Source organism: Sminthopsis crassicaudata, chromosome 1 (assembly GCF_048593235.1).
Source record: "Sminthopsis crassicaudata isolate SCR6 chromosome 1, ASM4859323v1, whole genome shotgun sequence".
Classification (NCBI taxonomy): Eukaryota; Metazoa; Chordata; class Mammalia; order Dasyuromorphia; family Dasyuridae; genus Sminthopsis; species Sminthopsis crassicaudata.
Genome location: NC_133617.1, coordinates 495,335,945 through 495,363,001, shown reverse-complemented (window position 1 = coordinate 495,363,001; position 27,057 = coordinate 495,335,945). Strand labels below are relative to the sequence as shown.

Sequence of the window (27,057 nt, the reverse complement as noted above, 5' to 3'; positions counted from 1 at the left end):
TGTTTATTTACATCAGTGAAGATGTCTGATTTTGGTTTTATATCCACTAAAAATCTACATTGCAATGGTTTACAAACTACATTAAGGAAAATTTTAATATTTTGAAGCTCACTTTAATTTCTTACTCACTAAGAAGAAACTTCTTATTTAAAAAGGGGTGATTTTAGGAGGGGAAGAATAATTTGATGATAACTTAATTTTGTTCTATATATACTACTGATTCAAGTCACCAGCCTTGGTTGCCTGTTTGATACATGGATGATAACCAAATGGAGTACAGCAATGACTGAATTACCTCATTGACACATGTAACATATTAAATAAATCAGAAATTTGTTAGCAAAATTTGAATTAGGAAAAAGTATTCCAAAACCTTTCAAGAAATACCCTTTTGTTACATGAAGGAAAAAAAATCTTAATTTCTTTAACATTTGAAATTTTTTTCTTTAAATTTATTTAGTACTTTACTTTTCCACAAGAACAGTTTTTGACGTTCTTTTTTAAAACTTTGAGTTCCAGATCCTTTCCCTTCTTTCCTCCCTCATTGAGAATGCAAGCTCTTCAGTATAAGTTATACATGTATAGTCATGTAAAACATTTCCATAATAGGCATGTTTGAAAGACAACAGACCCCCCCCCCCAAAAAAAAAAGCCCTCAAGAAAAGTAAAGTTAAAAAAAAAGTATGCTTCAAACTGCATTGATATACCCTATCAGTTTTAGGTATAGATAGCATTTTTCATGCCATGCCCTTCAGAGTTGTCCTGGATTATTGTATTGTTGAGAATAGTTGTAACATTCAGAGCAGATCATCTTACAATACTGCTATTACTTTGTACATAGTACATTTGACTTTGTATCAGCTCATATAATTCTTTTTTTTTTTCTTTTTTTTAAAGATTTTTACTTACAAATCATATGCATGGGTAATTTTTCAACATTGACCTTTGCAAAACCTTCCATTCAAATTTTCCTTTCTTTCCTCCTACCTCCTCCCCCAGATGGCAAGTAGTCCATATGTTAAAGATGTTAAAATATATGTTAAATCCAATATATGTATACATAGTTTATACAGTTATTGTTGCATAAGAAAAATCAGATGAAGACGGAAAAAACAAAACAAAAACAAAATGCAAGCAAATAACAGAAAGAGTGAAAATGCTATGTTGTGGTCCACACTCAGTTCCCACAGTCCTTTCTCTGAGTGTAGATGGCTCTCTTCATCACTGAACAATGAAACTGGTTTGAATCTTCTCATTGTTGAAGAAAGCCACATCCATCAGAATTGATCATTATAGAGTCTTCTTGTTGCTATGTATAATGCTGTCCTAGTTCTGCTCATTTCATTTATACATATACATGTAAAGTATCTCCAGGCCTCTGTAAAACCGTCCTGCTGATCATTTCTTATAGAACAATAATATTCCATAACATTCATATACCACAGTTTATTCAGCCATTCTCTAACTGATGAGCATCCATTCAATTTCCAGTTTCTAGCAACTACAAAAAGGGCTGCCACAAACATTTTTGCCATTGTGGGTCCCTTTCCCTCCTTTAAGATCTCTTTGGGATATAAACCCAATAGAAACATTGCTGGATCAAAGGCTATCCCAATTTGATACCCCTTTGGGCATAGTTCCATATTGCTCTCCAGAATGGTTGGATCAATTCACAGGTCCACTAACAATGCATTAGTGTTCCAATTTTCCCACATTTCCTCCAACATTTGTCATTATCTTTTCCTGTCATCTTAGCCAATCTGACAGGTGTATAGGGTATCTCAGAGTTATCTTAATTTGCATTTGTTTGATCAATAATGATTTGGACACCATTTCATGTTATTTCAACAATGATTTGGAACACCATTTCATGTGACTAGAAATGGTTTCAATTTCTTCATCTGAAAATTGTCTGTTCATATCCTTTGACCATTTATCAATTGGAGAATGGCTTGAATTCTTATAAATTTGAGTCAATTCTCTATTTTAGAAAGGAGATTTTTAGTGGAACCTTTGAATGGAAAACTGTTTTCCCAGTTTGTTGCTTCCCTTCTATTCTTGTCTGCATAATTTTGTTTGTACAAAAACTTTTTAACTTAATATAATCAAAATTATCTATTTTATGATCAATAATGATCTCTAGGGTTTTTTTTTTTGGTCACAAATTCCTTCCTCCACAGATCTAAGAGGTAAACTATCCTATGTTCTTCTAATTTGTTTATAATATCATTCTTTATGTCTGATCGTGAACCCATTTCGACTTTATCTTGGTATATGGTGTTATGTGTGGGTCAGTGCCTAGCTTCTGCCATATTAATTTCCAATTTTCCCAGCAGTTTTTGACGAAGAGTGAATTCTTATCCCAAAAGCTGAGGTCTTTGGTTTTGTCAAACACTAGATTACTATAGTCATTGACTATTTTGTCCTGTGAACCTAACCTATTTTAATCAACTACTCTATTTCTTAGCCAGTAATGAATGGTTTTGATGATTACTGCTTTACAATATAGTTTTAGGTCTGGCACAGCTAGGCCATCTTCATTTGATTTTTTTTTTTTTTTTCATTCCCTTGAAATTCTTGACCTTTTGTTCTTCCCGATGAATTTTGTTGTTATTTATTCTAGATCAGTAGAATAGTTTCTTGGGAGCTTGATTGGTATAGCACTAAATAAATAGATTAGTTTAGGTAGTCTTGTCATCTTTGTTACATTCTCTCGACTTATCCAAACACCGCATGTAATTCATTCCAGGTTTTTCTGAGAACATCCTGCTCATCATTTCTTATAACACAATAACATTCCATCATAATTGCATACTATAGCCATTCCCCAATTGATGGTTATCCTGTCACTTTCCAATATTTTGCTGTAAATATTTTTTGTGCATGGAGGTCTTTTTTCTTTTTTTTTTTATCCCTTCGCGTGAGCAGTGTTGTTTTTGTTACATTATAAAAAGGGGGAAGCCCTTGAAATAAACAGACTCCATTTTTCCACCATCCTTGGAAGTCCTGCCTCATTACTTCTCCACTAGGAAGAGATATTTTAATCACCCCCGTGTGGGGGCTCTAGAAAGCAACAGTACATTTTGTCACTGCAACTTGGGGGCTCTAGAAAGCAGGACACAACAAATAAATATGTGGTAGTACTTTAGAATTATTTTAATTTATTTTCTCTGACCTATGGTGAGTTACAGCATTTTTTCCCCATATGGTTGTAGAAATCTATAGTTAAACTTTATCTGAAAAGTGTTATCTTTTTATGCTTCTCCAGAATCTTGTATTTGAAAGTCAGCTCTTGTCTTTTCATCAAGAATGCTTGAAAGTATTCCTTTTCACTAAATGTTCATTTTCTCCTCTGATGGATCATACTTAGTTTTTCTAGGTGGGTGATTAATCCTAGATCCTTTGCTGTCTGGAATATCATTCCCTGATCTCTGGCCCTTTAATGTAGAAGCTGCTATATCTTTTGTTATCCCAACTGTGACTCCACAGTTCTTGAATTGTTTCTTTCTGACTGCTTGCAGTATTTTTATTTTTTTTTTTTTTAAACATGGGAGCTCTAGAATCTGGCTATAATATTCCTGGGAATTTTCATTTTGGGGATCTCTTTCAAGAGGTAATCAGTAGATTTTTTAAATAATTACATTACCCTCTGGTTCTAGAATATCAGGGCAGTTTTCCTTGACAGTTTCAATTTTTTTTTTTTTTTTTTTTTTGATCATAGCTTTCAAGTAGTCCACTAATTTTTAAATGACCTCTCCTGCATTTTTTTTCCAGGTCAGTTATTTTTCCAGTGAGATATTTCAAAATATCCTCCATTTCTGCATTCTTTTGGTTTTATTTTACTGTTTCTTCATTTTTCATAAAGTCATTAGCTTCCATTTGCTAAATTCTAATTTTTAAAGAATCATTTTTTAAATGAGTTTTTGTACCTCCTTTTCATTTTTTTCCAATTATGCTTTTAAAGTTGTTTTCTTCAATAGATTTTTCCCCCCTCTATTTGACTAATTCTCCTTTTTTAAAGTCTTCATTGGCTTTTTGTACTTTCTTTACCATGTGATCTAATTTTTTTTAACATGTTATTTATTTTCTTCAGTAATTTTTTTCTTATTTTTCTTTTATTAAGCTTTTGACTCATTTTTCATGATTTTCTTGATCACACATTTCTTTTCCCAATTTTCCTCTACCTCTCTTACTTGATTTTCACAATTCCTTTTGAGCTGCTATTCCATGGCTTGAGACCAGTCATTTTTCTTGGAGGTTTTGAAAATGGGAGCTTTGACTTTCTTATATTTTGAATGTGTATATTAATTTTTTTAAATTTTTTTGTAGTAAGTTCCATATGGTCAGAATCTTTTTCTGTTGTTTGTTCATTTTCCCAACCTGTTAACTTGATTTTTACTTAAAGTAGAGTTCTGCTTCCAGGATGGAGGGGATACCTTCCAAACTTCAGGGATTTTGTGCAGCTGTTTTCAGAGATACTTGTAGGGACTTGTAAGTTTTCAGTATTTCCAAGAGGCATGTTCATAACTCATTTCTGGCCTGTGTTCTGATCTTTGAGTGACCGCAAACACTCATTTCTGCTTTGAAACTGAGGAGTCTCTGTGCCACTGTGACTTGCAAGCTCTGTTATGCTAATGCTCCCCCTCACCCTGGAACTGTCACCCAGGATTCTGATCCAGATTTAAGTATGGAGGGGCAGCTAGATGGCGCATTGGATAGAGCATCAGCCCTGAAGTTAGGAGGACCTGAGTTCAAATTTGGCCTCAGACACTTAACATTTTCCTAGCTGTGTGATCCTGGGCAAGTCACTTAACCCCAATTGCCTCAGCAAAACAAAACAAAACAAACAAAAACAGATTTAAACATGGGCAAAGCAACAGAGTCCTGACACAGTGCTAGCAAAGAGACCCCTGTAGGGTGTTCAGGGAACATAAACATCTCTCTTGTGAGTTTCTTTTTCAGGGCTTTTCTATCTTTTCAGTATTTCTTTCCATCTCTGGTATTCATTTGATTTGCTCAACTCTTAGCTGTGGCTCCAAAAAGCTATAGCAACTACACCCTGATAAAATGTTTTGGCAATCAGACTTAAACCAGGTTAAAGATAATCAAGTGTTTTTAAACCTATCACTGAGTTAGAGCGCTGTCTACCCCAAGCCTGTGAAGATTTCCCTTGGAATGGGCAAATGAAAACACATATGGCCATGAAAGCCACTGAAGTAGGTGCTATCAAATGCTTTGAGCTTAGTTTAACTAAGCTCAAAGATTGCAAGGCCATCCACTGTATCCTTAGCCATCAACAATCATCTTGACTTTTGTTTTGCCACTGAATTACAAAGATTTTGGAAGGGTAAGGCTAACAACAATTCTGACTCCCCCAAATCCAACTTAGGAACAAGTCAAAAGACATTACCCACATTATTTTACTATTTGTCTACTTCAGAATCTAGAGGTAGCCTGTCACTGGAGACAACAAGAGATAATCCAGCAGTTGGGTGCACTGGGAATTTTATTCAACCCTGCACACAAGCAGCCCAAGTCAAAGGGTTGTCTTTTCTCTGCCTTGAAACGGCAGTGAGATTTAGCAATCTTTTTTAAGAACTACATTGCTCACCTACTGGTGTGAAGAAAAGACTAAAAAGAAGTGCCCTAAAAATGATCTGCTTCATCCAGCTGTGGCCTGCTTGCCATGGAAAGTGGGGATTCCTTAGATTGAAGTCAGTCCTTCTCTAGCAGAAATTCCAATTTAAGAATACTTTAAATGCCATTAGGTTCCTCTTGTGTAGCAATGTACGTTAGTGCTGATTCCATCCCTGCTGATGCAAGGAATCCACTGCTTATACAAAAGTTGCCTGAAATTTTCCTGGATGTATGGCAAGAGGATGCTATTCACTAGGAGTTCAAGTTTACTACTATTGTTCATCTTTTTTAAAAAAAGTCAGAATGGTCTCCTAATCATTGCTGTTAAGATTCTCACCACAGTTGTTTGCTGATTTTCTTAAAGATGATTTTATATATGAGAGATTATGCTACCTCTCTTAATTCTGAAAATGTCAAAAACCTCAGAAGTACTATACCAACTGTTAACTCTGAAAAGTAAACTAAGCAGCTCACAGTGGTTAGAAGCAAAAAAAAATTCTTTATTCTGTTGGAGGAGGGAAATATCTTATTAAGGAGACCCAAAATAGCAAAGTTGAGCCTTGATACATATAGTAGTGGTTAGACACAGAAACAAGTAACCACTTGGAGCCATGAGAGAGTAAGAGCAACAGTGAGTCTTCATGAGCTATGAGTGTTCAGGTGTTCATCTGAGCTCAGGAACTACCTCAGGCTGTTGTTGTGAAGCAGTTTTGTTATTTTGCTGCATCAGAGTCCATCCAAAGGATAAGGGAAAGGATTGTTGTGCTGTGAGCCCAAGGCACAGCTTGCTTGCTGGGCCTTATCTTTGGAAAATAAATGTCTCTTAATAGTAAAAAGAAGGGAATAAAAAGAGAGGGATGGTTTTGGCATGTGAATCCCAACAATGATTACGTACCTGAGAGGGCTGAAGAATTGTTGATTCATGTTATCTGACAACTTCAGAAGAAATTGCAGGAACAAACAAATTTTTATGACATTCATCAGTTTGGCCATGGCCTCTGATACTAGTCAGTTGTGAGGGCTTGTTATGTCAAAAAATTTGATTGTTCAGAGAAGTTTATCAGTATTGTACATCACTTTCATGATGCCATATTTGCATGGGGATAATAAATGATGGTCTTGTGTTTTCCCATCACCAGTGGCATGAAACAGGCCTTTGTGTTTGTTGTTTCTATAATATTTTCTGTGTTACCCAATACCTTCAAAGACAATGAAAATGATATCAAGGTACCTACCACCACACTGCTAGTAAATGATTTAATTTGAAAAAACTATATACTAAGACTAAGATGGAAAGGGAAAATTGGTAGGTGATTCTTTACAGGTGATTGTGCACTCAGTGAAACCTGTGAGGCTAATACACAACAAAGCATGGATCTGTTGCTTGTGCTACTTTTGGCCTAAAAACACCAAAAAAACATGTTCTTCACCAGCTAGCCCTACACCATCTTTGTACATGTAACCATTAGTTGCAGAAAATAGGGAAATGTTGAAATCTGTGGATAAATTCACTTATTTTGGCATTATAAATTCTAGGAACATCTTCATAAATGAGATGCATGCTTTGCTAGAGCTAGCTCAGTGTTTGGGAGGCTCCGAAGGAAAATGTAGAAGAAAAAGATATTAGGCTGAATACTATAGAGAAGGTCTACAGAGCTATTTTGTAGACCTCATTGTTGTATTCTTGTGAACCCTGGACAATGTACAGGGACCAATCCAGGAAACTGAAATGCTTCCATTTGAATTGTCTTAGGCTGATTTCTCAATATCACCTGGCAAGATAAGTACAGGACAATGAGATCTTTTCTTTATTTAAGCCTCCAAGCATTCAAACTCTCCATTTAAATGCAACTCTGATGAGCAAGACACATTATTCAAATGTCAAACATATGTTTGCCTAAAAGTCTTTTTGTGTAATACTCATATAAGGCAGATAATCACTTGGAGATCAGTACAAGAATACTTTCAAGTGAAGAACTTTGAAATTGATTGTGAGACATGGGAAACCTTGACTTTGTACTTCCCAGCCATGGGTACCAGCATTAAAAAACATGCTGAACTATGAGTAAAGCAAAATTGCAGTGGCTCCAAAAAAAAAAAAAAAAAAAGTGAGATATGTAAATTTAGAGAAATTTGTACTGCAAATGTTTATATGCACTATTTGTGCCCAACCTGTCATAGAGCCTTTCAAGCTGATCAAGTAATCTGATCAGTCACAGTTGGCTATATTTTGACCCAGTTAAGTCTTTTTGGTCCTTAGAGCATTAAGAGTAACAACCATTGTACCATGCAGAAGGCATGGTACTTCTTTGACTAAGAAAGGGAAAAAACAGTCCCTGTTCCCAAGATACATACATTGTAATATGAGAGACAACCTATAAATTATTGTTTGCATACAAGATATATATTGAATAGATGGAAAGGAAAACTTTATTATCTGAGGGGATCAAGAAAAGTCCTCCTATAGAAGATGGTCTTTGAGCTGAATTTTGAAGAAGCCAAGTAAATTAGGAATGGAAGTTATGGAGCAGACTACTGGGCTTTACACATAGCAAATGCTATATAAGTACTTACTGAACTGAAAGTTAATCTATTTTTAATTAGATTCAATGTTAATACTTTAATTTTTTTTTTAATAAAATCTACTATTAAAGTGCTATGGTAGATTTATATGTATTCTACATTATCACTAACTTTTTTTTTTTTTTTTAAGATCACTACTACTTGCAGAACTTGAAAAAGAAGAAAAAGAAAAAGATTGGTATTATGCTCAACTTCAAAATCTAACTAAAAGGATAGATAGTCTTCCTTTAACAGAAAATGTAAGTACCCAAGCAACCTGACTGACTTATTTAGATTCAGTAACTTATTTTATATAAGTAACAGCTATATTAATGTATGTTTTATTATATCTGTCCTAATTATTTATGCAAAATTAAAAGTACATTTTTTTAATGTAGATGTTCTATAAAGAAACTAATTTCTAGCTCTGAAAGAAGCCATCGCTTTTAAACAATATTACAGTTAAGTGAATTAAAATTGGTTAAATGACCACAACTAAAGAGAAATTCACATTTTAGTGTCAGTTTGTAGGGATCTATGAGTACAAAGCCTTAGGGTTCTGTGTTTCATCCTATTCTTTTTTTTTTTTTTTTTTTTTTTTTTTTAGTCAAATTCTATGTAAAGGCATAAATCGTATGCTTATTAATTTTGTAGGTCACAAAGTTAAGAGAGGGGTAGTTTATGTGTTGCATAATAGAATCTGAAAAAAAAAAATCAACAATTAAAACATTTGTCTGAATCTACTAAAATGAAATTTTATAGGACCAGGGATATGCTGGAGCTTACTAGTATTGATTCTTTTTTTTTTTTTTTTTTTTTTTTTTCTTAATACGCCTTCTGATTGAGATTTTATGACTGAGTCTGTGTTATTTTTCACCATCCTATTTGATCTGTTAAGATTCTAGAATCACATTAGATAACTTCAAATGTAGTCTTATAAGGTGGAAGATACTCTGAAGCTATCTCAAGTCAATGCTAAATTTAAAAAAAAATTTCTAATATAGGGATTTTTAAAAAAACACAAAACTTTTTTGACCATTTCAGAAAGTATCAGAATTGGTTCTAATTCAGTTGTTACCATTCTTTTGTTTTGTTTTTTTGTTTTGCATCAGAAATCTATACTATCTTAGTGAAAAGTTTTTGGATTGTTGTGGTCCCAGAATTTTATTACATGGCAGTCTTTCCTAGTGATTAGCCTTTCTGAATGTAGATTAGGCCTTCAAATAACAAACATGCATTCAATAGTGAAGACTACAAACTTTTTCAGTTTGAATAGAATGAGCCAGAGTTTTGTATTATTAATACTGACATAGTATTGGAGAACCACTGTTATATCCATACCCAGGTTTTTCCTTGACTTAGACTTCACAGTTTATCATCCATTTTATATACAATTACAAATAATATTGCAAGGTATTGATGATTTGTTAGAGATAAGAAATATGCATATATTTAAAATAATTTGTAACCAAGAATAAATATAAATGAACTTGGATTTTAGTTTGTATTTCACAAAGGGAATTAGACTTACCATAATAATCAAACCGTCGGGTTTTTCTTAAACTGACAATTGACTATCTTCACATATATACATCTATCTATCTGTGTGTGTGTGTGCGCGCGCGCGTATGCGCATGCGTGTGTATCTCATGCCCATTTGTGAATTTGTTGACTGTTCTTACTCCCTCATTTCGTTATTGTGTTTTTTAGCATAAAAATTCATACTCTTAAGACTTAATTTTTTTTTCTGTCCTTTACTAATTTACTTTGCTACCTTCCCCAGTTCTCTTTGCAAACAGATATGACTAGGAGGCAGTTGGAGTATGAAGCAAGGCAGATCAGAGCTGCAATGGAAGAACAGCTGGGTACTTGCCAGGATATGGAAAAACGAGCACAGGTAATTTAAAATATTAAATAATACTTTTTGAAATACTTACGACTAAACAAATAATTCCTATTTAATTTAAAAAGACATTGGAATTTTATCAGACTGTTAGATATAGGTTTCTGCATGCCCTTTGTCCTTTCAGATAAAATTTATATTTTATATTTGTTTGTTTTGTTTAACTTTTTTCTCTGTTACAGGAGAATATTAGATGATAATATTGAAATGATTAAAAAAAAACAAATACATTTGAGATGGAAAATAATTGTTAAGATATTCTTTTTTAAAACATTTTTAATTCAGTAGAGATATTTTGTACATTATTTTAAATTCCCAAATGTAGCAGTATTTCACAAAGATCAATTTGATAACTGAATGTAGGAATAGGGAGAGATTGAAAGAATAACTAGAAAATTATGAAGAATGAGGTGATAAGGCAGTAAAGGATCGATGGTTATAGTATCATAGCAGAGAAAGGTATATATATGCAGGGGATGTTGAAAAGGTTGAATTAATAGAACTTTGTACCAGACTGAATATGGGAAGTGAGAGAGTAAGGAGTCCAGGGTGACATTGATGTTGCCATTTGAGGTGACTGGGGAAATGGTGGTGCTCTTAATAAAAATAAGCAAAATTGGAGCAGATGGTTTGTTAGAAGGGATTTAGGGACATTTGGGATTGAAGATGCTCAATTGATAGAGATGTGAGATAGGAGAGATGAGATAGGAGAGAACTTATAGCTAGATAAATAAATCTAAAAATCATCTGCATAGAGATAATAATTAAATCTGTGGGAATTGATGGGATCAATGAGCAAAAAAATTAATATAGAGGGAGAAGAGAAAAGGGTCCAGAGCAGAGCACTGAAGTATAGTCATATTTAGGGAGTACATTCTGAATGGAGAGCCAGCAAAAAAAAGATTTAGGAGAGATTGGACTGAAATAGTTCAGTAGGAAGAGAATGAAAATTAACTATATCATGTTGAAATTTCTAAATCAGAGTATCAAGGACAGTGTGGGGCAGCTAGGTGGCACAGTGGATAGAGTATTATTCCTAAAAGCAAGAGGACCCGAATTCAAATCAGGCCTCAGACACTTAACACTTCCTAGCTGTATAACCCTGGGTAAATCACTTAATCCTGACTGCCTCAGCAAAAAAAAAGAACAGTGTAATCAACAGTATCAGAGACTCCCAAGAGGCCTAAAGAATAAGGATTGAGAGGAAGTCTTGAGTTCTGCAATTATGGAATAATTGATAACTTTGAATGTAGCAGTTTCAACTGAGTAATGTGATCAGAAGCCAGACTATAGAATTAAGGAGAAGAAAAGTAGTAGACAATTGTAGTTGACTTTCTCAAATAGTTTAGAAATGAAAGCAATGAGAAATAGAGAGAAGTAACTTGTGGGACTGGAAAATACAATTAACCCAATACCAAATGATCATAGAAGAATCAGAACAGAAACAGAAGTTAAAAAATGATCAGAATCTGAGATGTGCTTGAGCCAGCTTTAACCACAGTTGATCATTAAATTTTGAGAGTGTGCATTTAGACCAACTTTACATTACGAGTCATAGATTGGTTTATTGTTTCACTCATTGTCTGTTCTTTAAAAAGTGGTAGAGAAAATGTCAGTAATACAGATGAAACTTAAAAGAACGTTATATGTACACTTGTTCAGTGAGCCAGTTATTTAACCTTTACCAGCACATCTTGATCAAAAATACTGTTGTATTTTACTAAAATTATAAACATCAAAGAAATAGGGGAACCACCTTTGAATATATAACATGCTCATATAAACAGAAGACCAAGGAAAGACATAAATAATCAAATCTCAGAAAAGTAAAGAGAATTAGCTACTAAAGACAACAAAAAACTAAAGATGTTATTGTAGTCTCAGAATTTTATCATGCTTTTAAGAAAAGAGTACTAATACTACAGAAATTATTCTGAAAATTGAGAAAGCATTGCCACAAATTATAATTATGAGATAAATAGATTATATTATTTTAACTAGGATAAGGTGAAGCAAAGAACTACTGTATAAGAGAAGCAAAAGAAATTTTAAAACAGGCTAATTGGACAAAAATTGATTCCTGTTTTCTGATATTGTGGATTATTTAGAAGATCCTAGAGAATCATCAAAGATATCAATTGAAATAACTATTCAGCAAAGTTGCAGGCTATCAAATAAACTCTCACAAATTAACAGCATTTTTATGTAATAACAAAATTAAAGAGGCAGTAATAGAAAGAATAGTCTCATTAAAAATAAAAACAGAATGCATAAATATTACCAAAGCATACAGAATATTTGTTCTGTCCAGTAAATGTTTATGAAATCCCTGCTATGTGCCAGGCACTGTGCAAAAAAAAAAAAAAAAATTTAGATACAGTCCCTGTCTTCAAAGAGCTTGCAATGTAAAGGGAAGAAACAACTAACAAAAGGAGTCAGGAAAACAAGGATAGAATTGGGGGGAAGGACATTAGAAAGTATCTTCTTTCATGGAGTTGAAACCAGGCGGAGCAACAGATGGAGTGAACTGAGGGTTCACTTTATGCCTTCTACAAAGAAGGCTTTGGGAGGTATTTGCTACTCCACTCTCCAATCCTGTAATAAGACAGGAGAGGAGGCTGATGAACATGGTGTCCCTCAAGGCTTCAATTAGTAGCCTTGGTGTTAACTAACATAGTCTTAGCAGCATGTAGAAGTGATGGGCTTATCCTGGGATGGGAGTAGGGGTTTCATCTTCTGTGGAGTTAAAAACTATATTCATATCCAAAATACCATTTAAGGAAATAAAGATCAACTTATATCTCAGAGCAGGGCTTCTTAAACCTATTGTACTAGTGACCTCTTTTTGTCCAAGAAATTTTTATATGTCCCTAAGTTTTTCGGAATATAAAATAGACATACAAATCAAACATTTACTGATAATAAGTCATAATTTTGAAATCCTCACATTCAGTTATATGGCCCCATTGGGGTTGCAACCTACAGTTTAAAAAACTTTGGCTTAGAAGAATATTTGGTGCTCAAGACTAGGCCATGTTATTACAATTAGACTAAATTATCAAAATTAATTTACACTTTCACTGCTATACCATCTAAACTATCAAAAGGATCCTTTATAGAGCTGTATAAAGTAATAATCAAATCAGTTAGAGAAACAAGATATCTAGAATATCAGTGGAAATATTGAAATAAAGTAGGAAGGAAGGGAGAATAGCATTTCTGGATCATGAACTATATTATAAAGCAACAATCAGCAAAAGTATTTGGTAATGATTTAATAATAGAGAGGTAGGGCAATGTAATAGAAATAATGGAACTCAACAACTTTCTGTTCAGTATATCCCCAAAAAACATGTAGGGCAAACTGAGATAATCATTAGCATTTATCAGATGCCTAATGTGTACTTAGCACTACTAATGCTAAGGATAAAAAGAGAAAACTACAAACAGTTCTTACTCTTAAGAAGCTTGTTTTAATGGGGGAGAGAACACACATATGTCCAAAAAGATAGTTTGTAAACCTAGGAACAGAAAGGCACTATGTAGCTGAGGATATCAGAAAAGGCCTTAAACCTCAAAAGGCCTCTTGAGCTGAGTCTTGAAGCCTTGAGATAATAGGAATCACAAATTTCAAACTGGAAAAAGTCCTGAGTGTCATTTTATTGTATTCCCCACAACAGTTATTTCAGATGTCTGTTCTTACTCCTTACTCCTTTATCTCAAAAATAGACCTTAGGAATTCTCTCTTCTTCCATAATTCCCCATCCTCAAAAATCTGGTAGTCTGTACTTATTGCCTCCATTTTTTTGCCTTCAGTCTTCATAATAGTCCTGAGACCATCCTTTATTGTTGTTGAGGTGGGGTCATTCTTAGTCATGTCTGATCCTTCATGACCCCTTTTGGGGTTTTCTTGGCAAGGATACTAGAGTGCATTTGCCATTTCCTACTCCAACTCATTTTACAGATGAGGGAGTGAATTAAATTGGGTTAAGTGACTTGCCTAGGGCACAGGACACAGCTAGAATGTCAGTCTAGGTTTGAACTTAGGATGATGAGTCTTTCTGATGCTAGGCTTAGGCCTAGCACTCTATCCAATGCACCACCTGGCTGCCTCTGGCCACCAGAATACACTTAATTGTTAAATATAAATATTAGGTTGATTTCTTTCACATTGTTTTCTCTTAGTTCTGACATTCTAACTTCTTTTTAGGTCAGCTCCTTTTTATTTACCTTTTTTTAATCTAATATTTTAACCATCATTGTAATGGTAGTTCTAGAAATGAAAATTATGTTCAAGTGAATCATAATCTAGAAGGAACATTTGTTCCTCCTTGATGCATACATCAAGTGATTTTGCATTGAGAAAAAAGAAACTGCTAAATTTGACTTTCTAAATTTATTAGGATGAATACAAATTAAAATTTCACAAAAGTATGCCCTAGTTTAAGTAAACTGGAAACAGAAGTCCAATTGAAGTAGGAGAGAAATCTGGCTCTGATGACTTATTTTCCAGTGGATTTACTTATTGAAAGCTATGTTTACATGTTTAATTCCTTCTTTAAAATAAAATTTAATTTTTAAAAACTCTCTTTGAAGTTTTAGGGGAATGTTTCTAATGGAGAAAATGTGAGATATTAAAAGTTGAGTTGACATTTGTCTCGAATCATAAATGTGTTGACATTTGTATTTTATTTCATGCTATAGGAATGAAAGAATTCATTGGTCTGTCATAATTTATCAAAACAATTATAGTTTATATAATTATATATTATACATATATAATATATTATAGTTTATATAATTATATTTTTACCATTTGGGTATATGTGTATATATTTGTATACATATAAATACCCACATTATATGTAATTTTATCATTTATTTTTATTTTAGCTAAGAGTGGCTAGAATTCAGCAAATCGAGAAAGATATACTTCGCATACGACAATTATTACAGTCCCAACCTGCAGAAGCAGAGGTTCGTAAGCTATATAGTTGTACTATATGTCAATGTGTAAATAAATATTCAGCAGGCTTTTCTTTTTTATATGATATAATTAGTGGTAAAATATTATCTGGACTGAAAACTATGGGATCCTGTCACTATAATGGTATCTCAATGTTTATTCTATTTTGGACCTAGCTAGAGGAATAATACAAGTAATTGCTGTCTCTGTTTATCTTTGGATAATTATAATGCATAAATAAGATTACTTTCTTGTAGGAATATACTACTATAACCTATATCTAGTTTACACATAGTAATAACTCTGGATGCTTTGGCAATTATGGTGAAGCTATGGGCCACTCAAAATAATGATTTCAAATATTATATTTGAATTTATATTAAATATTATGGTATTAAAAAGAAAACAAACTAGGTCAGAATACAGTTACCACAATGGTTTTTAAAATAAATTCATGGGTCCCCAGTGCTCTTACTCAAAGGAATACTATAGAGAATTGTAAAAGTAATAATTTTCTCCTAGGAACGTGAGTTGCCATACTAGGTCATATCCATAGCCTATCTAGCCATATATTTCAGAGTATTCCAGAGCCAACTAGGAACTCTAAGACATATGCCATGGTTGAAAAGCAGTGGATAGGGAGAAGATACCCATTCAGGAATACAGTGGATGAATCTAACGAATGAGGCCCTTCCCCAAAATGGGGTTTCTAGAAGAACTCACCAACAGAAGAAGGCTCATATCAGAGTTAGGAAGCAACTGGGGTTTAATAACGAAGTTTGGAGAATGAAGGAATGGCTGGTCTAAACCCTTCCTTAAAATGGAGGATCCAGGAAATGCATCTTAATTGTCTTCTTTCTATGACTTTTTGAGTGATCTATCTTAGGCCTTTACAGGATTCCTCTGTTTTAGATTGAGCTGAAGGTCTCTGGTATCTTTGTGCTAAATTTCTCTGTTTAATTTTACTAGTTCCTATGAGTAAGATAACTTTTAATTGCTTTCTTCTCCACCCCAGATTTCAGGAGTCACATCCATAGTTCCCTGCAGGAAAGGATGTCATTGCCTTTTCCCATTTAGCTAGTGTAGTGGCAGGCTTTTGTGAGTCCTTCCTCCATCCTTAGAACACTAATTTACATCTATGGTAATTTTTGTCACAATAATCTGGGCTTGACCAAATTTCACCAACTGATTAACCTACATGTAGGGGCGAAACATAGCTAAAGTCTGAAGCTAAATTCTGATAGATGTTATTTTTAGTCCCATATGAGGTTTTCTTGGCAGAGATACTGGAGGATTTTGTCTTTTCCTTCTATAGCTAATTTTACAGATGAGAAACTGAAAAAAACAAGGTTAAGTGATTTGCCCCATCCCATAGTATCAGATACCAGATTTGAACTCAACTTTCTGACTTGACTGCTGCATCCATTCTGTTACCTTATTGTCCTGAGTCTGATGAGGTCTTACCCCAAAAGTGAAATGTGTAGTCTACTTGACCTTGAGGCAGTCTTGTCATGATGTAGCAGTTGATTTTTCCTCCATCCCCCTCCAGTTCTCTTCCCCCATGCACCTCATTCTGCATAAATTCTATCTATCAAACCATTTCTGTTAAGAACTTCACCCCCTCCCTTGAAGATTTCCAGGAGAGATGATATCAAAAGGGGTTCATCTTTATAGTACTAGATATAAGCAACTCTATCTCAGTGACCTAAAAAGGGACAAAGAGCATTCTTGTCTGAAGGCTCTAGTAAATCTAGCTGATTTATTTTAAAAAGGCCTTCAAAAACTTTAACTTATGAAAATTACCTCAGGAGACTTAGCTGCAATGATTCATTAAGTTTCTATTTGACTTCCCCTTTTCTCCCCCAAGACACACACCTTAAATGCATCTAGATAAAAGATCCAGCTGTTCCTTGTTCCCTCATGCAGAGTATCTTTCCCACTTTAGATCTCCTTCTCCTATCTCATAGATCCTATCTATTAGGGGAGTAGAACCTTTGAATCAAAGACCATAAGATGGTTTCCTGGTTGGGACTTGTCAATCCCCAAATGCTTTAGGGGAGATACTTTTTACTGGGCACCAGCTCCACTAGCTATCTCTGTAATTTTTGGGGAAAATTCTGGAATGGTCCCTGAAGGCCAAGAGTTCTATCTCTAGTTGTTAACAATACTGAGCCATTTCACTTGTCTTTATGCTGGCATTCTATTTCTACAGGACAATGAACCTTAGCTGGGGAGTGCTGGACATGTCACTTTATTCATTGTCCTGGGAAGTCTGCTCAAATACCCATGAGTTAATTACTTTTAAGTGGGAACCTTCTCTCTAACCCCAGAGAGAAGACTCAGTGTACAAGCCCCATCATCTGATTGCCCTATCCTCCATATATGTGACACTCATTCCCCAACCCAGCTACAGTGTGAGCCAGTACATCATTTTATTTTTATTTCATTCCCATTATATATTGTGCCAAATATTAGAGGTAGACCAAATAGCAGGACCCTGTTCAGATTTTCTGTTGAGATAAATTGAAGCACTGGCAGATCATTGAATAATAAGCAAAGGGAGGAATAAAAGAAGATTTACATTGCCTTAACACAGCAAGGATATGGAACAAGGATACGGTGACACTTATCCTTTTCATACCATCCTTCCCTTCCTCCTCACCCCCATTTCCATATGGAAACATATCATGGTCTTTTAAAATGCACTAAATCTAAGGAGTTCCTCCTACTCATGGGTGGAAATTTTAATATACTTAGATTACCAGGAATTTTCATTCAGAAAAGCCAATCAGTTCTCCCTGACAGTTTTGTTGTCTTTTAGGAAAAAATAATCTTTGTTGAGAGCAAACAACTACAAAAGTGTTATAATTTTACAGTGATATTAATTGAATATATAGTTCTTAGGCATTCCAATATAGCATTCTTCCTGGTTTTTAAAAATATTTTTAAAAAAAGATTTAGAGGTAGACATCATCTAATCCAATCCTGTTATTTTATAATTGAGTCTCGGGGAGAGGTTAAGTAACTTGTCCAAGATCCCATTGATATTGAATAGTATAACTGATTTTAGCCTATGCTTTCTGATTCAACAGCTATTGTCCCTATTGCATCCTCAATGAGTAATTGGAGGTTATGATATAGATGAAAAAAATCCCATAGGTTGGAGTTTCATGGCAGAGGAAATATGCAGTGGTAGTGAAGTAATAGAAAAGAGAATTTCAAAGTTCAAAAATATATAAGTGGCATTTGTGGGTAGATCCTTTTACTGGGCACCAACTCCATAAGCCTCTGAGATTTCATTTTATGGTCTCTGAAGGCCAAGATCAAATGAAATAAAATGAGGCACTATGAAACTAGCATGCTTGAGGAATTATGAAATATATGTGTTTAACTCTGATAATATGAGGGCAAGAGTTGAAAAGAAAAGGAGACTATCTTTGGAAGTCAATAGAAAATAATATTCAAAATTTTGATTGCGTAATAGATTTAAATAGAGTGAAAGGAGAAAAGGGTTACTGAATTTGTGGTAGAAGAACCTGGAAGTAGCAATGGGGAGCAAAAAATATTCTAACTCTCCCTTCAATCAGTGATTTGGTGAAAATGAGTCAAAGTACAGCTAGTGCTACAAAAGGAGGCTGTGTCATCAGGAGGGAGATAGATTCAAAAACTATAAGATGGAAGGGGTGAGAAAAGATTGAAGATGAAGGAGTTGGGGGGGATTTAAAATGGAAGCAAGTTTGTTATAAAGTAAATTATTCAAAGAGCACAGTGGAAAAAGTATGTTGCTTTAGAGTGGGATATTAAAGGGATAGGGAAATAGGTATAAAAGACTGATCAGTGGAGATTGGGGAGGTTGGGGTTGAATAATAATTTTTGGATATTTAGAATCACTGGATAGATTAGAGGAAGAGACAGGTGCTTGAAGTTGAAAGTGTTGTGATTCCCTTAGTCCCAGGGTAGGAGACCAGGTTGGAGACTGGAAAGAATGACCTTTCTCTACTTCCTTAGAAGGAAAGAGCCTAGTGATGACTGGAATGGCATTTTTCTTTTTAAATAAGGGAGGCTGGAGATCTGACTGAAGAACTGTTTCACAGTAGAATAGCTTTTCTTTTCTTCCTCCTGGAGATAGAGTAGGAGATCCTGGGCAATAGAATGTTATTTTCTGCTCTTACCTCAAAGGCAAGCAATATGTTGTGCAATAAAATAGCATTTTCCTGGAGGACACTAGAGATCAGACAGGAACTTTAAGCATTTTGTCCTCTTCCCATAGGAAAAAGAAAGGAAGAGAGAGTTCAAGGTTCAGTCACATATAGGGGATAAGACATGGATGATTATGCTGCACAGGAAACTGAGATGAATAAGTTAGACAGACAGGAAAAGAAACATGTCAGAGCAGTTCCATGAAAAGCCAGAAAAGAGCATTTATCTGTTGGAAGGTATGATCTATAATATATCAAATGCTGCTGGAAGGTTAAGAAGGATAAGAATTAATAAAAGGTCATTGGGAATTAAGGAATAGTTGCAATTATACAGTAGAATCACATGGTATATATTGAGTGTTTGAAATTTAACAGATGAGAAGTAGGGGATTTAGATATAAAAAGCTCCATTTGAGAATTTAGCTATGAAAGCAAAGAAAGACTGGATAATAGCTTGAGGGGATGGTAACTGAAGGAGAAAGGTCATTGATTCAGGATCAAGATAGAATGAAAAGGTGAATTAAGTATGGCATTACATTACATAGGATGACATTCTCTGTGGAGGAATTGAGAGAATGCTTTTTTTTTTAAGTAATAAAAATGTTGTACCTGAAAACTGTGACCAGATAAGAATGTCTCAATAATTGCTTTAAGTGGGAAAGGAGGGAGAAGAGCAATTTAACATTGACTTGTATCTTGTTCTGTGACGTATGAACCAGTTTGAAACTTTAGTATTACACAAATTCAAGAATCCAAATGAGCACAATCAGTTTTTGTCTTCTGCTTTATTCTAGGAAATATGAATAAAAGATTCTGTTCTTAGAACATATGTGTCTTGTAAATCTAATATTTCATTCATTTCCAGCTATAGCCATATATCTATTATTTTAATTTAGAAGATGTGTTTTCTTTTCTGTGATGTGGATGTAGTGTAAGAAAGTATTTTAACAGTTTCATAAAATTTGATTTGCAGGAATTTTTGTCCCAACTTTTGATTTTTGTCAGAATTGAGAGCTCTCCATAAGGAAACTTCCTCCATCAATACATTCCAATGTTATTTACTATGTAGAATTAGTGCTGCTAAGGGCCCTGAAATGCTACACAGCCAAGATGTCTGGGATTGAGCTACATTGCCTCTCATATATTTTATCTCATATACATGTCTTAGGAGCAAGGTAGTTCAGTGGAATGAACAGAGAGAAAGCAATTATAGGTTGAGTTCTTCCAGTAATTAGCTCTGGAATTCTTTGGCAAGTCACTTTATTTCTCTGACCTTCAGCTTCCTCAAATCTACGAAAAGTTTAGAAGAGATCCTCTCTTTGTGCTTTCAGTTCAACTTTTTGTGATTCTATAATTCTGACACTGAAAGTACTCATTATTTATGAGTATTATCATTTTCTACACTATAATTTTGTTGGAAAAGGTGATTTAAGAAATGAAATTTTGACCAGTTCTAAATGTATGTGGAAGTTTGATATTTAAAAAGATGAAATATTTTATAAAAACCAAAAAAAAAAAAAATTGTAGTGTGAATGTACTAATTTATCTTTTGCAAATTTTACTTGTTAGCTGAGTTTTTGTGTTAGATTTTCTTAGAATGAAAACATACATCAATCCCATGCAAAAGATAAATTGTACTTTCAAATGTGCAGAAAAGGTATTAGAACACCTTTGGAATCTGGACTTGAAATCAGGAAGAGCTAACTTTGAATTTTGCTTCAGGCACTTACTAAACTGTGCTACTTTGGACTAGCCACCTTTTCAGAAGCCTCATTTTCCTCATCTGTAAAACAAAGATAATTATAACACAGTCTCACAGAATTGTTGGAAGAATAGGTAAAAATGCTTTACCAACCTTAAGTTGCCATATAAGTGTTCATATTATCACTATTGGAAGTGATATGTTTGATTTTATTGAATACAGATTCTCTTTCATGTGACATTAGGAAATCTCCCTATTTCAGATTTTGTTCATATTGGAATGGAAATTTTTCATGATCTTTACTTTTTAAAGTTCCTTAAAAGATTTCCTGGGAATTTTTCTTGATGAAAATATGTACTGTATAGATTAATATATTAAATAAGGTGTCTCACCTGTGAGGTCAACCAAAAGCACTAAATGCATAGATTTTATGACTTTGAAGAAGACATTTATTCAGTTAAGTATATTCCTGATCTTGATGTATGGAGGACAATATTTCTGTGTGCCTCAGAAAATTCTTTGACTTGCAGGGAAGGCTGTAATGCTTAGAAAGTATGCTTTATTTTCATCTTGGAGTTTTGTTGAGGCAGGCAGTTGTCAAATGTAAAGAATAGTTTTATGTCTTTCTAAATATATGTAACTAATATAATAGTTTAAAGCTGTATAAATGATAAAGTAGATTCTGGTTCTGTGCTTAATGATGTAAGCTCTTGTTTTTAGAGGGCATCTCAGAGCAAACCTGATGCCATCTCCCATGAAGCAGAGAGGCAGAATGAAGGCCTAGGAGCAACAGAAATCAGCATGGCACCATCTAATAGTAGTCAGGTAAATGAATCATTCTGGTTAATTAAATTAGATATTTAAAATGGTAGCATGGTTTATTTATTTATTTTTTTAATTATTATAACATGAACACTTTAAGTTATTGTTTTTGGAGGCTGTTTAAGAGTTCTTCAAAAGCTAAGAGACTGATATTTGGTGGGATATTGACAATACTTTCAGAATTACGAAGTATATTTTTATCATCTTTAGTATTTTTTTAATAGAGAAATAGTATCCAAAGTTTACTCTGAAGTGACAAGATTGTTGTGTAATAGACTTTAACTATCAGTTTTTAATTGTTTATTTTGCCTTGGTTAAAACAATTTCATCCCCATCTATCTCTATCAAATATTTAGCACAAAAAAAGTTTTACTCTTTGGTTATTATAATGAGGCACTTACATTATCATTCTTGTTTTCTCTTCTACTTCTGGACTTTGTAAACCTGGAAATGAAAATAAAATCACTTTTTAAATAATTTTCAAGTTTATGAAAATAATTGGGTTTTTTCCTGTCAGCTTTTTATTTTTAATATAAGGAAGTAATTAACCCTTTTTGTAACAAATCTTTTAACATTGTGATATCTTATATTTTTAGTTTTCTAATAAGATTCTATTCAGAATCTCAGTTTGACAAGTCTTAAGGTAATTTTTTATTGTTATTAAAGCTTAAGCCACTTCTCATACTTAAGAAAATATTCTTGGCTTTATTAATTAATTGTACTTCCAGTATTTCAATGAAATTTTTACACTGAGATCAGTATTTATAGTAATTCTTTAGTATATGTTTAAAATGGAAACAATTTTAATTTCTTTTATGCTAGACTGTGATTTTACTAATTAATGCAGTTTCTGGTTTCTGTATATTATAATGCTTTAGGTTTAGTAAATACATTTTTTAAAATGACTTTTATCTCAGTTTTGTATACATAGGGTAAATGTGTTGTGAAAGGAAAAATTCAGTCATATTGATAATAGAAAAAAATTATTTTTCCCCTTTATGCTTAAACCTCTTTTCAGTGTGCTATTTCTTTCTACACTATCTATATCTCAGTTAAATATTTTTTTAATTCTATTTTCATAATCTTCCTTTATAATGTAAAGTATTCTATATTCATAGTATTGCTTTTGTGAATCATTTTGAGATTATTTGTTTCAGGGGATTGATTTAATACTAATATATACAGAAGCAATGTTAATTATAGACACATTTTTAAAAAATATTTTATGATTTAAACTGGAATGCTGTAGTAAAAGAGCAATGAATTTCAAGTCAGGATATGGATTTAAATCCTGACTATACTCTTTACTACATATACGTTCTTTTCTGGGAATTATTTCCTCATATGTAAAATAAAGGAGTTGGACTGAATGACTTCTTCCATTTTGAAATCTAAGAATCATTATAATCTCACTTATAAATTTGAATAGTTCTTAAACAAGAATCTAGTGGCTCAAAGTTACTGAACTTAATTATTTCACAGTTCTTAGTAACATAATAAAAACTCCGTTTTTCATCCCAATGTACAAAATTAATGGCATTGAACTTTATTTAAGTTGGATAGGGCAGAAGTTAGGACAGAAATAAGCAAAATTTCTAATTCATAGCACCCTTAGTGTTTTAGTAAATTTTTTTGCTGTGCTTAAAAGCCAAAAGAAATTTCTAACAATTCCGTTTCTTATGTAGTTAAATCCAAATAACTTAAGGTGTCCTAAAACTTAGTAGCAGTTTGAAAAAAATAATACACATAAATTGAAAGAAAAAAATATTCTTAACCAAAATCAGTTAGATAGGTTGTAAGCCTCCGAGTGCCTCTTATACTCTGCCCTTGAGATCTGCCCCTGACTCTAACACTTGTTCAGGTTCATAAGGAATTCTAGAGCAGATCCACTTGCCTGCCACATAATGACTTAGAAAAGCACTAATTGATATTATTTGTGTTGAATTTATTATCTTAAGCATTTACCAGGTATTTTTATCTGATTCTTCACCCTATTGGAGTTTTCCTAGCAATAAGGGTGGATTTTTTTTAACACTTCAATTCTAGAGGACGTTCTACATCTTAAATGACTTTATGGCTCTTTATTAGTCAACAGTGACTTCTGAAAAGCCTGCTATAAGAAATATTAAAGGATAAAAAGAAAAAATTAAAATAGAGGTATTGGAAAAATAAAACAAATGAGTGACTAGATACAGGAAAACAAATCCAGAATTCTACTCTTTACCTCCAGCCTAGGTCTAAACAGTCGAGTCCATGTGGTGGATGGTGCCAGATTTTTGCAACCCTCAATGGATCTTTTGATGATAAAACCATAAATAGGAGCAGCAGCAAGGACGTCGGGTTTCAGCAAAGATGATACTTCTTGCTTAGAAACTAATTCCTATCACAGGTCAAGGAGAATTAACTTGTGTCCCCACCCTATTAGCTAGTACGGATGGAGAAACAGAAAGATAACATCATAACTTTATGAGAGGACTCTAAAGGATTGGCTTCCTTCTGTAGAGGCTGGGTGGATACTTTCAGGGACCCTTTCACAACATTGCTCTTTTTCCTCTAACTCTCATTTGGGGAAGAGTTGCAGGATGACCAAAGAGTATTGTGCTAGGAGCATTGTGGAAGGATCAGTAAATTCTAGATCACTGTAATGAGTTATAGTAAATCTGCCTTTTGCCACTACTCATACCAAGATAAAGTTGAAGTAAATAAAAGAAAAGAGAATCCATAATAGGGTTTGGAAATAGTTTCTCTCTCCCCCCCCCCCCCCATTGGCAATTGGGAATTCAGAATCCCTAGAATAGGAAAATTATTGAAGATAGAAGTATGTTAATCTTTGAAGAATGAGTACAGTCAGGGTGTCAGTGATTTGGTAATGATGTGTCTGGTACAAAGTAACAGAATAGTTAGAATTGCATTCCAAGTAGGAGGTTGATAGTATGCTGATCATCAAAGAATATTTGAGTTAGTTAGAAGTGACTGATTGCAGGTACAGGGGATCAAGAAAAGGGCTTTCTGGTTTACCAATTTAAATTAATCTGTGAATTTAAAAAGAAATATTGACAGCTGTCCGAATTTATTTGAGAGTGGACATTCAAACATGCAGTTTTTATACTGCCCATATATGTGGCTGATCAGGACAGGAAAACAGTAGCATCATCCTAGTTGTTGAGAGGAGTAAATTCTAATCGCTTGCTATTGAACCCTCCTATGTGGTTTGTCTCCCTCAATTAGATTATGAGCTTCCTGAGAACAAGGATTATCTTTTTTTTTTTTTTAATTTATTTGTATTACCAGTACACATAGTAAGCACTTAATATTTTTTATTCATCATGCAACCATCATCTGTAAATAATTTTTCAGTATATACATATTAACTTATTTAGAAATTATATACTTGTATTGCCATACAACTCATTTTCTTTTAACCACAACAAAACTAGGTTGAAGATCTTATTCACTTTTCACTTCTCTGAACACAAAGGCCATTCTCCAAAGGACTAAAACTGTTAGAATGAAATGTTGCTACAGTTTTTGCCAATTAACAGGTTGTAACTGTCATAAAGGACCAGTGCCTAGAGCATCAGGAAATGTTGGGAATATGTAGAGCAATGGAAAGATGAAGGAGCATGTTATGAGAGACTGAATAAGGGGTAGGTGTTAAAGACAACTCTATTTTGATTTTTATTTGAGTAGTAATATTCCCAGCCCCAACTTTGTAAACCACTGATCTAAGAACAAGATTAAATCAATGATTTTGAATGTCAGTTATTGATATTCAAATTTGCTTAGAAACTATAAGATAATTTAATGTCATCTATAGAGATTACAATATATGACAGCTTGATAAATGCATAAATGTGTTTGAAATGAGATTGCTCTATTTGATTGTTTTAAACAGTTTAGTCAAAATTTTGAATACTAACAAAAATGATAATTTAGTAGCTCAAGAAAAGCATAACAAGCTGAGTAAGGAAGATCTGAGTTCAAATTCTGTCTCTGCCAAATTCTGGCTCTGGCATAGCCATCCAGTACTCTACTTCTCTAAAAGCAAGTGGCAAAGATAGTGTTGAATTGCATTGCTAGAGAATGTTTTCTCACTTGGGAGTTCCCTGTACCAATGAAATCACAATCCAAAACTATTCCCAATAGGAATTGCACATTATTTCAATACCATCTTACTTCATTACTAAGCAAATATAATGTTAAACTAAAAACTTCTGTATTACATTAAAAGATAAAATTATTTTTTAAAAATGGGATAGCTTGTTGTAACTTCATTTATCTTCTACTCAAGCTAAGTTCAGATCTCAGTTCTTGCACTCACAGCAGATTACTTTACCTCTGGTTTTCAGTGAAGATTGAAGCCATCTTCTGTTCTCTATGAGCTTTCTTCACGCTACTTTCTTTTGGTTTTCCTCCTTGTCTAACTGCTCCTTTTCAGTCTCCTTTGCTAGTTCATTATCAAGTTCATGTTCCCTAACTACAGGTGATCCCAAAAGTTTTATCCTAGATCCCCTACTTTGTCTCTGATTACTTGCTCTCTTGGTAACCTTATCATTTCCCATGGATTTAATTATCCCTTTACCATTGACACCTAGAATCTGTCATAGTCTCTCCCCTGAGCTTCAGTCCTTTACCAGTTGTCTATTGGGTATTTTAAACAGGGTGACCCCAAAATATCTCTTACTTTTTATCTAAATTCATTATATTTTCTCCAAAATCAACCTTTCTTCCAACTTTCCTATTTTTGTTAAAGGAATATACTTTTTTTTTAGTAGCACAGATTCATAACCTTTGCTTTATTTGCTTTCTCACTCTCCCTCCATAATGGCATATCCAATCCATTGCCCAATCTTAGAGTATTGTCATTTTTATATTTCTTGCATTCAATCCTTTCTCTCTATTCATAGAGCTACCATTTTACTTTAGACCCTAATTACCTCTCACCTAAATTATTGTTGTAGCTTCCTAATTTGTCTCCATACATCATTTCTCCTTATATCAGATCATGCTATACACTAACAAAATGACTTTCCTGAATGACATACAAATATAACCATGTAACTCCCCTACTCAGATAGCCCTTAGAATCAAACAGAAGGGGGAGGAGTCAAGATGGCAGATAGAGAAGTAGCATTTTGCCTTAGTTCCTAAGGAGTGACCTAGAAAGTGCACCAGACTGAATTCTAATGGGGAAGTCAAGGAAAATTTAGTCATTTTTCCAACCCAAAGCCTCTTTGGAAGATAGAAAAGATTAGAGGACAACAGT

The 27,057-nt window shown here is 33.7% G+C and overlaps 1 protein-coding gene across 7 annotated transcripts in view; it reads left to right on the top strand.

The window, feature by feature from the left end:
• APC (APC regulator of WNT signaling pathway) overlaps window positions 1-27,057 on the top strand; it is a 117,211-nt gene that overhangs the window by 57,797 nt on the left and 32,357 nt on the right. For all 7 annotated transcript variants that reach the window (XM_074281439.1, XM_074281435.1, XM_074281437.1 and 4 more), the window contains 4 exons: window positions 8,351-8,459; window positions 9,983-10,096; window positions 14,996-15,079; window positions 21,690-21,794. In XM_074281439.1, the coding sequence (XP_074137540.1) occupies window positions 8,351-8,459; window positions 9,983-10,096; window positions 14,996-15,079; window positions 21,690-21,794 (412 nt within the window). The remainder of the gene's footprint in view (window positions 1-8,350; window positions 8,460-9,982; window positions 10,097-14,995; window positions 15,080-21,689; window positions 21,795-27,057) is intronic.